Source organism: Pleurodeles waltl, chromosome 12 (genome assembly GCF_031143425.1).
Source record: "Pleurodeles waltl isolate 20211129_DDA chromosome 12, aPleWal1.hap1.20221129, whole genome shotgun sequence".
NCBI lineage: Eukaryota > Metazoa > Chordata > Amphibia > Caudata > Salamandridae > Pleurodeles > Pleurodeles waltl.
In genome coordinates, this window is record NC_090451.1 from 46,716,787 (window position 1) to 46,730,629 (window position 13,843).

Below are 13,843 nucleotides of genomic sequence, written 5' to 3' on the forward strand. Positions count from 1 at the left end.
CACCCCGCCTATAGTGGTCATATTATCTTTATTGAGCAAGTCCCCCCACAGGTCCCTGTAGGAAAGTAGCCACTTTTTAGCATGGTTACCCCTACTTTTTGCCTGGACTTAGTAAGTGCAGGGAAGCCATTTTATGTGTGTACTGGACACAGGTCACTACCTATGTCCAGCTATATAGTGGTAACTCCGAACCTGGGCATGTTTGGTATCAAACATGTCAGAATCATACCCCAATACATACTACTGCCAGTATTGGAAGTATGATTCCATACACTCTGGGGGCTCCTTAGAGGACCCCCAGCATTACTCCCACCAGCCTTCTGGGTTTTTCCGGGCAGCCCAAGCGGCAGCAACCCTCGGACAGGTTTCTACCCTCCTGCTGCTTGAACAGCTCAAGCTCAGGAAGGCAGAACAAAGGGTTTCCTTTGGAAGAGGGGGGTAACATCTTATCCCTTTGGAAATAGGTGTTACATGTTTTGGAAGGGGTAGCCTCCCCAAGCCACTGGTATGCTTTGAAGGGCACATTTGGTGTCCTTTGTGCATAAACCAGTCTACACCAGTTCAGGGACCTCCAGTCCCTGCTCTGACACGTAATTGGACAATGGAAAGGGGAATGACCACTCCCCTGTCCATCACCACCCAAGGGGTGGAGCCCAGAGTTCCTCCAGAGGGTCCCTGGGTTCTGCCACCTTGAATCCAAGGTTCGCAGGGACGTCTGGGAGCATCTGAGTGGCTAGGCCAGGCAGGTAACATCAGAGCTCTCTCCTGATATGTGCTCACCTGGCTAGGTGACCAGTCCCCCTTTCAGGGCTATTTAGGGTCTCTCTCTTGGGTGGGTCCTCAGATTTGGCTTGCAAGATTCCAGCAGGACTGCTTCGCAACCTTACTTCGACTTCTAGCTACTGGAACTGCGACTGGCCCCTCCAGGAACCGGCAATCTGCATCTACAAAGAAGACTCATCTTGCAACATTGTTTCCATGGCTCCTTCCAGCTTCTGCAACATTTCCTTGACTGTGCCTCCTCTTAGGGCGACAAGTCTTCAGTCTGCACGAAAAGGAAGAAGGAATCTCCCTTGGAGTAAAAGAGTCACTCCCCTGCATCCGCAGGCACCTACTGCAATGACGACCGGCTGCGTGGATCTCCTCTCATCCTGAGCTGCGTGGATCCTGCATCACAGGTCGTGGTCCGGAGTAGTCATCTTGATCCTCTCTGCCAGCTGTCCAACTTTGGTGGAGGTAAGCCCTTGCCTTCCTACGCAGGACAGTACTCCTGTACACCGCATCTCTTGCAGCTGCCAAGGCTTATTTGCATCTCTTCTAAGGGATCTTCAGGCTGCCTGTAGCTCCAGCCCCCAGCACTTCTTCCTGCGACGCTCAGCCCTCTGCGTGATTCTCCTGCGGCGTGGGACCCTTCTCCAGTCATACTCCGTGGGCTCTTCTGCGACTCCTGTGTCCCCATCGTGTGGGACTCCTGTGGATGATGCCTTTGCTTCCATGGGCTCTCTGTGTCGCTGAGGGTTCCCTCTGACTCCTCCTCCTGGGCCTGGCTGGTCTCTGGCAGCTCCACTTTTTGCCAACTGTGACATTTGCCTCTGCCAAGGCTTGTTGGTGGAATTCCTGCACCAACACCCAACTGCAATTCTTCTTCCGGGCTGGGAATTTGTCTGCATCCCTCAGGAACTCTTCACTGACTCCAGGGATGCAGTGCTGCCCCTACTCCTCCTGGACTCTTCTGTGACTTCTGGACTTGGTCCCCTTCTTCCACAGGTCTTCCTCTTCAGGAATCCACTGCTGGTTTCTTGCAGTCTTGTCTGGGTGTTGCATTTTCTTCATTTTCCTCCTTTTGGGTTGTTTGGGGAAGATCCACTAACTTACTCCTTTTCTTCTGGTCACTAGGGGGGACCTTAGTACTTACCTTTGGGGTTTCCTAGTACCCCCAGCTTACCTCTACACATTCCTTTTACCTAGGTGTGTGTTCGCATTCCATTTTTAGTACATGGTTTGGGCTCCCCCTAGGGTCACTATAGTCTAACTGCATTTGCACTGTTTCTATCACTTTCTATTCCTATGTCTGGTAACTAGTGTATAGATTTGGTGTGTTACCTCCTATTGGAGGGTTGCCTTTCTAGTACTTTTTGGTATTGTGTCACTAAAATAAAGTATCTTTATTTTTGTAACACTGAGTGTTTTCTTTCATGTGTGTGAGTGCTGCATGACGACAGCAGTATTGCATGAGGTTTGCAGGTCTCCTGGATAAGCCTTGGCTTCTCATCCACAGCTACCTCTAGAGAACTTGGCTTCTAGACACTGCATACACTACACTAATAGGGGATACCTGGACCTGGTATAAGGTGTAAGTACCGTAGGTACCCACCACACACCAGGCCAGATTCCTACAGTGCCCATACGTCTATGGTGTGTGATGTGCATGGAAACATCGGAACATAAATATCTGCCATGTCATTGCAGTGTGCTAGGTCTATGATCCAGTCTGATGTTGTATGACCTCTGCTGCAGAGCTAGCCCTCTTCTTGGCCCATACTGCCATGGCTGAAAATCATCTTGACGAAGCCGCAGGTTTCTCACAAAACCCACTAAGGCTTCCAGGGGAAACATTTTCTCCAATTGCTCCTGATGAAATTGTTAATATCTATCGCACAATTGACTTTAAAACTGCAAATATTTATTTATTCAGATATTTGCTAATGATAATTTTAAATGTCTCTCCCACAACTAAGCACCCCAGAAATACAACTTTAATTAGCACAGCACAGTTCGATGGTGTATAATAAAATCTTAGATAACATGATGGTAGCTTTGGTCTGTTGGCATTTGTTATCATAACGTCTACTGGGCGTGTAGAACAGTTAATCCCATTGGTTTGAAGGGCCCAATTCTTGAAACATTTTGCACACCTAAGCTAAGCATGGGTTAAGCTCAAGGATTTCTCTCCAGCAAAAAAAAAACTTTAGGTAGTGAAAAACAAAATGGAAATTAACTATTGTGTTACACTGGCAAATGAGGAAGCATTCACCTGTTATGTTTCTGATGTTCATAAGTATTTCTGAAGTAGTTCGGGACTTCAGATAAATCTGAATATTTCTCCCACCTGAAACATAGTCTGAAATTATCTCCTAACTTAAACATCAGCCAATGGAAATAAAGTCGTAATTTAGGAGATCATATAATCCCTGTTGGGCTGTTTTCCTCTGTCGCCCTACAGAAGACCTCTGTCTTGGCAGTCAGTATTTTTTTTTGTTTTGAAACAGACCCTGAAAGTGAGAATTTGCTTCTGAAAAACAGTAAAACGATGTCCCTGACCGTTCTCACAAGTGGAGACAATTGTCGATTTTCTCTGTCCAGGTCTGCCCCCAAGCAGTGAAAACTTAGGTAAGGAGGTCTGCCCTAAATACTTCTCACGTTCTGATACACTAGACGGCAGCTCTCCAGCAGATGGGCCACCGCTAATGGTTGTACACTAACAGAGCAGTCAGAGGTACCAAAAATGCACAAAACAGGCAGTTGCTTCACCTCTAAATTGGGTGGGAGAACAACGTGTTTGGTGGGGGTGGGAGCCCTGCCAATATGGATCAGCAGTCCATCCCCGCCAAACTTTATAATGCAAATCAGCAGCATTTATTTGACTTTTGGCATCATTTAGTCATTTCTGGCATTTAGAGTGCTCGCAAACTACGACACTGTGCCCATAACACCTAAAGAACATGCTTGTATCATTTGAATCATGTATGCCATCATAACTACACGCGTTAAAGATGTATTCCACTATCTCCCGTTTTGTCACAAGTACTAGTTAGTTGTAATTTTCAACCCCAGTGTATAGCTCTGATTGTGCAGGGATCGGAATTCTGAGTTGGGTCGTATTTACCGCAGTTGGTAATTACCTGGTGTGTTAAGTATCCCACTCTTCAATTAATATCTGCAGGTCTAACCTGATGGAACTCAACGGGAAAAAGGTACAGTACTGACTGTGCCATGTAGAGTTTAGTGTGGGGAGCACCAGCATCGACATGTTATTCCCTAAAAACTCAAAATAGGTTCTATTTATCGCAGGGCACACCAGGATATTGTTATTTATCATGTGTGATCAATAGAACCATCATTCCGATAAACACGGGATCAGAACCTAGTATTTATTTTATCTGCATTTGTGCTCATTTCCCTTAGATGTCAAAATTAAGAGCATTTAGAGAGAGGATTGAATGTGGTTATTAATAGTTACATATAATTAAAAGAAGAACCTCTGGGATGGCTCATGGGAACCTCGTTGAGCATCGGTTTTGCAGTACCTCTAAGAAGAAACTGAACAGTCCATAAACCCAACAGTAGATGACAGGAGTGTGTACAGCATGTCATTACAAGAACACATTCTCCAGGGGTGTGATTCGCTCCCAAAAACTTCCCTTTGCCTGTTGTCCAAGGCCTATCGTGGATAAGATCCAATACTTTGAGTGGACTTTGCACGGCACGCCATTGGTCGGTTTTCTTGTCAATCTCATTTGCTTGCATCTTATTTGATGGAATTATGTTTTCTTCCTGCGTTTGTCTTTTCTCAGGAGCATAGGTTCATCCTTTGGATTGTTTGATTTGTAACCTTCACCAGCGCCACATCAGGGAATTACATAGTTCTCTTCCAGGGGATCCTCATCAATAGTCATAAACATTGAATATTCCCGCCCTTGTGCGGGGACCCCGGAGCACATATAAAATACACACATATAAAGTATGAAATATGCACAAAAAATATATATAGCATTTTTAGTAGACAAATTTTCATACTAAACTCATATATATATGTGTAAAACAGCAATGCAGGCTATAATCATAAACAGGCAAAAATGCTTTATTTCTATGGAGTTTTTTTGTTGTTGTTTTTTTTGTAGTTCTTTTCAGCATTACAATAAGAGAAAAAATATCTACCAAAGCCCCACAACTGGGCCTAGGGAAATAAGCAGTAGTAATCATCAGAGAAAAAAGAGAATAAACTACATTGAAAAACAATGGAGCATTCTTAGCCAATAGGCTGCATGCAGGTTAACACAGGAGAACCATAAAAACTTTGGCACCGTGCCTTTAAGACCCTGAGCACCTCCAGTATCCCACCATGCCTCAGGGGTGAAGGAGAGGTGACAGTTGGTTCACAGTTAGGTCAGTTCTTTTTTCCGGCTTCTTCTGAGAGGATCCTGGAGCATTGAGCTCTCAGTTTTTCTGAGTTTTTTCTCAAAAAAATACTTTAGAACAGCGTTTTTTCCTACTTTTCTCGACATCTAACATCATTGTCTGAGTCTGGAAGTTTTTTCCTGACTGAAAAATGCCTTCACTTTTTGTGAAATGCCCTTCCTGTGGGAAGAAGAAGGCCCAGTCAGATCCACACACTCTCTGCATTGTGTGCTTGCCTCAGAGTCACTGCCCTGACACTTGCAAACACAGCAAGAACATGTCAAAGAGGACTTTGAAGGACAGGGAAAAGATCAGGCTTCATGGGCTTCACGAGAGGCAGAAAACATCATCCTCTTCGCTTCCCAGGCAGCCAACAAGCCACTCTCAGGAGGCTAGATCGACGTCAGCAGGTAGGAAGATACCTGTTTGTTCCCCGTCGACGTTGTCGCTGCCACCATCTCACCGTCATAAATCGCCGTCGACGGCGACCCGACCGACGTCGAAGGGTACGGCGTCGAGAGAACATGGCCACCGCAGGGGCATATCTCCGTCGACGGCAACCCGTCGATCGACTTCGAGCCATCACTGGCGTGCCCATTCGCCGCCGAAGGCCTCGCACCCCTCGACGTCAAGAAAGGTGACGTCGAAATCGCCCCAGCGGCAAGAGCGAGGACATCCGTCGTCGGCTGCCCACCGCCCGACGTCGAGGCACACGACGGTGAGCAGGTCGCGGTCCAGAGATCGCCGTCCGACATCAAGACACTCAACGTCGAGACACTCAACGTCGAGACAGGAACAACCGGCGGCGCTCCCTTCGACATCATTACGGCTGTCGACGCAGGTTTTATCAGTCTTGCAGGGAGCAGAGCATCGGCTTCCGCCAGCAGATAAGACCACTCCATCTCCAGTGGTCTCCATAAGAAGTGGTTCATCTCGGTCGAGAGCGGCATCGTCGGGGAATGTCTCACCCATCAATTTGTCACCAAGATGGTTGGAGAGCCTTAATAGACCAACGGCCTCCCCGGACTCGCAGTATTCAAGGATGTACTCTCCTACTGCCTCTCTCCCGAGAACACCATCACCGACAGCGCAGACAGGACGGGCTCGTTCTGTTTCTCGCCAGCCGACCACGAGGCCTGGGCGCTCTGCTACAGCATCTCGCAGCAGGTCACGTTCCCAACGACGATCTAGGTCACGATCAAGACATAGAAGGTCGCCCTCTTGGTCATCGTCAGGGTCATCCGTCAGACGATACTCCCCCACCTTAACAGATTCTCCACCAGCTAGGGTTTCAACGGTGGACGACATCACTACTTTTAATGAGGTGCTTGTCAGGGGAGCACAGAAGCTAAACATAGAGGTTCCAGAACCATCAACCTCTTCATCTGTCATTTTTGAGACTCTACAGCATAGAGCGGTTTCGAAAAAGCTACTGCCACTAGTGCCTGGTCTGTTGCAGCCAACCATGGACACCTTTTTAGCGCCAGCCACCCTCAAATCGGCTCCTGCTAGGATTTTGAAAAAATATAAAGCGCCTGAACAAGATCCTTTATTTCTCAGAACGGATCCGCCGCCGGACTCAGTCATATTGGCCCCAGCCCGAAAAACTCACTCAGTAGCATCATCCTCCACGGTTCCACCGGACAAAGAGAGCAGACATCTAGACTCTCTGGGGAGAAAAATGTGCGGCACTGCGGCATCTATGATGAAGGTCTCCAGCGCGTCTGCACTCCTAGGCAGATATGACCGTTCACTGTGGGACTCTCTGAACAGGTTCACAGAAAAATTACCTAGAGAGGACAGGCAGGACTTCCAAGAGATCCTTCAAGAGGGATGTCTGGTCTCCAACCAGGTCATCAACGCAGCGGCAGATGGGGCAGACTTAGCTGCACATGGATACGCACATGGGATTTGTGCAAGAAGGTCTTCCTGGTTGAGACTGACTGGATTAAAACAGGAAGCACAACAGCGTATCCTAAATCTTCTGTTCAACAGGAACTCGCTGTTTGGTACCCATACGGACGAAGAATGGCGCGCATGAAGACGGAAGTGGACACCATGAGGGCAGTAGGTCTGGAGAGGAAGAAGGACTTCAGGCGAAGGTATAGGCCTTATGACAGGCGCCCTTTCCAGCAGAGGGTTCAAACCCCTCACTGGTCCCAGAGGCCACAGCAGAGGCAAGGACGCCCGCTTTTTCAGTCTCGTAAGGCCACGAGGGTCAAGTAGACCACAACAGTCCACACCCAAAGCGCTGGCCAAACAATGAGGACTTGCTTCCCTTAACACTGTGCACAACTCCGGTGGGGGGAAGTATCACAGACTTTATTCACGAGCGGCGTGCGATCACAAAAGACAAATGGGTGCTCAACATTGTCGAGAATGGCTACTCTCTTCTTTTCCGCCAACCTCCGTCGCACTTGCCACCAGCCAAATGCAATCCGTCTCACGTCAGCCTATTGCGCAAAGAGGCTCTCGCCCTTTTACGAAAGAAGGCAATAGAAAAAGTTCCACTCGTGCACAGAGGGAAGGGGGTTTACTCCCGTTATTTTCTGGTAGCGAAAAAAGGCCGAGAGGGCGTTTTCAGACCAATTCTGGACTTGCGGCTACTGGACAAGTACATAAAAAAGCAAAAGTTCAGGATGCTGGCTCTTCACCAGATTTTCCCTCAGCTACATCGGGGAGACTGGATGTGCTCCATCGACCTGCAGGATGCATACTTTTACATCCCGATAGTTCACAAACATCGGAAATTCCTGCGCTTCCAGATAGCCTCACAGCACTATCAGTTCACGGTGCTACCATTCGGCCTGAAATCTGCCCCCGCGTTTTCTCGAAATGCGTGGCAGTGGTAGCGGCACATCTACGAAAACAAAAAATCTTCATTTACCCATACCTAGACGACTGGCTACTGAAAGCCTTCTCTCCGGAGCAGGTGAGAACCCATCGGAACATTGTGCTCAAGGTTTTCGAGTCTCTAGGTCTTCAAGTCAACTACCAAAATTCCACCTTGATTCCAACACAGAACCTCCACTACCTGGGAGCAATACTAGACACAGAGCTCCAAAGAGTGTATCCTTCGGAGGAACAACTATTATCAATAAAGAAAAAGTGTCAAGACCTGTTAAAATCTGACGCATCTACGGCCCGTCAGGTGACATCTCTACTGGGCTCCATGGCATCATGCATTTTCATTGTCCCAAATGCCAGGTTACATATGAGGCCCCTCCAAGAGGCGTTGGAAAACAACTGGAACCAAAGGACAGGTCGCTGGGAGGACAGAGTGCGGCTGCCGATAGCAGCACGTCAGTCATTACAATGGTGGATGCACAGACCTCACCTGTCAGTAGGAGCTCCGTTTCACCAGGTAATTCCATCCGACACTCTGGTAACGAATGCGTCTCTTCAGGGATGGGGGGCTCATCTAGGTCCTTTTCAAGCTCAGGGCCTGTGGTCCGACAACGAAAGGAAGTACCACATCAATCTGCTGGAGCTCAGAGCGGTCCATCTGGCTCTCAAGTCTTTTGCTCCATCGATTCAGGGGAAATCTCTCCTAATACAAACGGACAATACAACCACAATGTATTATTTGAACGAGATCCCTACCCCTATCTCGGGAGTCCCAAACAATCTGGCATTGGCTCCTGGCGAGAGGAATGTCGCTTACAGCGGTTCACCTACCAGGTCAACAAAACGTGGAAGCAGATTTCCTGAGCAGACACCTTGAGGACGCCCACGATTGGGTCCTGAACGACAAAGTCGTCGAAGACATCTTCGCTCAATGGGGTCGGCCTCAATTGGATCTCTTCGCAGACGAGGTAAACAGGAAATGCCCAGACTTCGCGTCCAGGTTCTACCGTCCGGGATCTCGAGGGAATGCCCTGTTGATCGACTGGTCAGGGATATTTCTATAGGACTCATTATAAACAACAGGTAAGGTTCCATCCCTGAGTGCTTGCAAATAACAAAGTACCTGATAATACTGGACATAGTGGCTGCACAGGCTCTACTTTGCTCCATATGAAATTATTGATAACACAGCCGGGTTTTAGCTTCACACATCACACTATATCCTCGGGGTTGTTAAACAGTTGAGGAACTCCTAGCCTAGAAACATTTTCTCCATATATAAACAAGCCAAGGTATGCAGTATAAATTGTCAAGTAACAAACATTCCCTAATACATTCCCTTGCAAGACCTGCTTCCTGCTTAGCACAGCAGTTAATCCATAAAATCAGAGGGGCAAGACCAATAGTGTCTTCTAAGTAGGGTAAGCCAACTTCTTCATAGCAGGTAATAGATGCTGTACTTCTAGGAGCCCCAAATCCCATATGACCCAACTGGAATTATCTTGCTATTATAAATATGAAGAAACTCATTGACTGTCTTCTGGCATATTTTATTGCAACTAGAAAACATAGTCTCATTAGGTTTGAGTAATTGTTGGTTTCTCAAAATTAGCAAAGGATTCCATGTTGATTTAAAAGAACTTCGCAGATAAAGGACCCAGTTCTGCTTATCTTAACACCACCAGCTTATGATGTTTAAGTTTTGTCCTTGGAGGGCCACATGTCATAAAAGATTTTGTAAAATTGACCTTTAGATCCAGGTTCTCCATAAAGGATGAAAACGAGTTGAGTAATATTTGGAGACTGTTAGCAGTTCTTGAAATGTGTACCGTGTCATCAGCGTACATTAAAATTGTAGGCACATCTTTACCCTTCTTTATCAGAAATTTGTTAACATTGTTTATATATAGAAGAAAAAGAAAAGTTGCCATGATGCAGCCTTGTCGTATCCCTCTGCATGTTTTAATAGGGGAGGTTAATTCTCGTGTTTCAGCATGTCGGACTGGAACCGAAGTATCAAAATGGATAGTTTCTTGTATTGTTAATGCATACCAGTTGGCTAACAAACAACTACTTGCTAGACCTAAAGCGCATTCCACAAGAGGAAAGGCGGCTACTGCTGCCCTCCTTAATAATGTTCCAATCTCTGAAATTTGTAAGGCTGCTACATGGAAGTCTGTACATACATTTACTAGACATTACTGTTTGGACTCAGATGCAAGAGCAGACGCCCAAGTTGGGCAAGCATCTCTGAGAAATTTGTTTGCATGATGCATATCTATTCCTGCACTTCTATTGGACAGTCCGCAGAGTCAAGGGATGGGCTTGCTAATCTATTCAATGTTTATGACTATTGATGAGGATTCCCTGGAAGAGAAGGATAAGTTACTTACCTGTAAATCCTAGTTCTCTTCCAGGGGTATCCTCATCAAAGTCATAAACAACCCACCCTCCTCCCCGGACGCACGTCTCCTAGAAGTGCAGGACAGACTATCTTTCGAATCGGCTACACAGCTTGTCACCGTAAAAAAGTACTGACCTAACTGTGAACCAACTGTCACCTCTCCTTCACCCCTGAGGCATGGTGGGATACTGGAGGTGCTCAGGGTCTTAAAGGCACAGTGCCAAAGTTTTTATGGTTCTCCTGTGTTAACCTGCATGCAGCCTATTGGCTAAGAATGCTCCATTGTTTTTCAATGTAGTTTTTTCTCTTTTTTCTCTGATGATTACTACTGCTTATTTCCCTAGGCCCAGTTGTGGGGCTTTGGTAGACATTTTTTCTCTTATTGTAATTTTGAAAAGAATTAAAAAAAAAAAAAACTCCATAGAAATAAAGCATTTTAGCCTGTTTATGATTATAGCCTGCATTGCTGTTTTACACATGTATATATGTGTCTACTAAAAATGCTATATATATTTTTAGTGCATATTTCATACTTTATATGTGTGTATTTTATATATGCTCCGGGGTCCCCGCACAAGGGCGGGAATATTCAATGTTTATGACTTTGATGAGGATACCCCTGGAAGAGAACTAGGATTTACAGGTAAGTAACTTATCCTTATTTTGCTTTAAGCACTCCCTTGGAGCTTCTGCTCTCTCCTCCCTGTGTGCCGCTTCCCCCTCACATCCCAGCTGCCTAGGGCTCTTGCTGTTGCTCCCACCACTAACGCTTATTCATTCCTCTTCATGCTTCGCTCCGCCCGCTCAGTATTTTTTGTTTCTTTGAATGTGAACATACCTTCCAGCATCCTCCGCTGCCCCACGTGCTCCAGCTGCTTGTTTCCTTAATGCCCACTCACTTCATCCTTAAACCCTACGTCCTGATTTTTAAATGTATTTTTCCCTTTTGGAGGGCTCCGCATCTGCATTGTGCTTCCATTATCTCCTTTTTTAAATGCACTTGGGCAGAGTTTTGACATTTGTTTTAAATTTACCTTTCCAAGACAGTAAATAAAAAAGAAAACAAAACTGCTATCATGTCACGACTCATATGCATGGTGATGCGTGCATGCATTTAAGTCATCACGGTGGAGCAACTGTACTGTCATGATGCACAGGGAAGTTGGTGAAGGCACCGAGAAGTAGTTGAAGCGGGCAGTATCAACTCATGATATTTCTTACTCTCTGCGGCTCTGGGCCAGGCCTCACCTTTTCAGGGGTAAGCTGGAAACCATTTCTGAGGAGGTAGACACTCTTATCTACTGTGGCAACACAGACACAGCTTCCCTTGGCAGCTCTCACGTCGATGTCAACAAGGTCACCTGGGCGGGATTCATTGGATGAAAGAGAAAGTACTACCTGTCACACAGAAAGAACACATTGTCACGCTCTGTAGAACAGTGTCACGTGTGAGTAACCATTTTAAACATCGGTTTAATAAATTCTAAAATACCGTACAAAAATAACCCTCATTAATAAATAAAATATACAGTAATAAAGTAACCATTTTTACGGGTGGTAAATTTGATTCCGTCCGTTTCCTCTAGGTAATTGCACTTCTAATAAAATTTAGTACCTCATAACATACATTCGGTGTTTGTAATCTCTGTAAGAAAGACATGGCCGACTTAAAGGTTCTGATATACCCCCGTAGGAGAAACGGTCTCAAGAACGTGGGACTGAATGTAATGTGCTGAAGAGCATGAAATAGCATGAACTTTGACTCACAATATCATCACAAGGACAAAACAGTAATGGGCGAAAGAAAGCGCCTTGCAGTGGAAATGCAACAATAAAGTGCACTGTGCTTAGCCTCATACGAGTTAAAAAAAAACGATCTATAGGACTCATTATAAACAACAGGTAAGGTTCCATCCCTGAGTGCTTGCAAATAACAAAGTACCTGATAATACTGGACATAGTGGCTGCACAGGCTCTACTTTGCTCCATATGAAATTATTGATAACACAGCCGGGTTTTAGCTTCACACATCACACTATATCCTCGGGGTTGTTAAACAGTTGAGGAACTCCTAGCCTAGAAACATTTTCTCCATATATAAACAAGCCAAGGTATGCAGTATAAATTGTCAAGTAACAAACATTCCCTAATACATTCCCTTGCAAGACCTGCTTCCTGCTTAGCACAGCAGTTAATCCATAAAATCAGAGGGGCAAGACCAATAGTGTCTTCTAAGTAGGGTAAGCCAACTTCTTCATAGCAGGTAATAGATGCTGTACTTCTAGGAGCCCCAAATCCCATATGACCCAACTGGAATTCTCTTGCTATTATAAATATGAAGAAACTCATTGACTGTCTTCTGGCATATTTTATTGCAACTAGAAAACATAGTCTCATTAGGTTTGAGTAATTGTTGGTTTCTCAAAATTAGCAAAGGATTCCATGTTGATTTAAAAGAACTTCGCAGATAAAGGACCCAGTTCTGCTTATCTTAACACCACCAGCTTATGATGTTTAAGTTTTGTCCTTGGAGGGCCACATGTCATAAAAGATTTTGTAAAATTGACCTTTAGATCCAGGTTCTCCATAAAGGATGAAAACGAGTTGAGTAATATTTGGAGACTGTTAGCAGTTCTTGAAATGTGTACCGTGTCATCAGCGTACATTAAAATTGTAGGCACATCTTTACCCTTCTTTATCAGAAATTTGTTAACATTGTTTATATATAGAAGAAAAAGAAAAGTTGCCATGATGCAGCCTTGTCGTATCCCTCTGCATGTTTTAATAGGGGAGGTTAATTCTCGTGTTTCAGCATGTCGGACTGGAACCGAAGTATCAAAATGCAAACGTTTTAGCATTATAACAATTTTTTCTATTACCCCCATTTGATCCATTATCATCCACGCTTTACTTTGATTCCCAAGGTCAAAAGCGCTTAAGTCCACCAATGCTAGATGGAGTGCCCCCTCTTTTGGAAGTACATACTTTATGGCCAAAAGATACAAATTCAGGCACTGTTCTACGGTGCCACTTCCTGGCCAGAAGCCAAACTGAACTTCTGAAATAATGTTATTTTCATCCGCCCAAGCTCCCAGGTAGGACAAAATAGCTCACCCCAGGATGTTTGCACTAGAATCTGTTAATGAGACAGGACAATGGCAGTTAGGCTGGTCTCTGTCCCCTCTCTTGAAGATCGGTATCAGGATTACTTTGCTCAACGACCCTTGAAGAGGGCCTACCATAGCAGCTCTAATTACTAGAAGGGAGGCCCATAATGGGATATTATCTTTGAAAATGCCAACTGGAACACCATCAATTCCTGGTTCCATGTAGTGCTCCTAGAGATACCCATGGCTACTTCCCTTACAGGGACTGAATTCTTAGACTAGGTCTCATCACTCAGCCGCAATCCTG

At 45.5% G+C, this 13,843-nt stretch overlaps 1 protein-coding gene across 2 annotated transcripts in view; it reads right to left on the minus strand.

Annotated features, from left to right (window-relative positions):
• The window catches only part of CPAMD8 (C3 and PZP like alpha-2-macroglobulin domain containing 8), a 1,104,327-nt gene that overhangs the window by 861,031 nt on the left and 229,453 nt on the right, over positions 1-13,843 (minus strand). For both annotated transcript variants that reach the window (XM_069217904.1, XM_069217903.1), the window contains exon 16: positions 11,678-11,827. In XM_069217904.1, the coding sequence (XP_069074005.1) occupies positions 11,678-11,827 (150 nt within the window). The remainder of the gene's footprint in view (positions 1-11,677; positions 11,828-13,843) is intronic.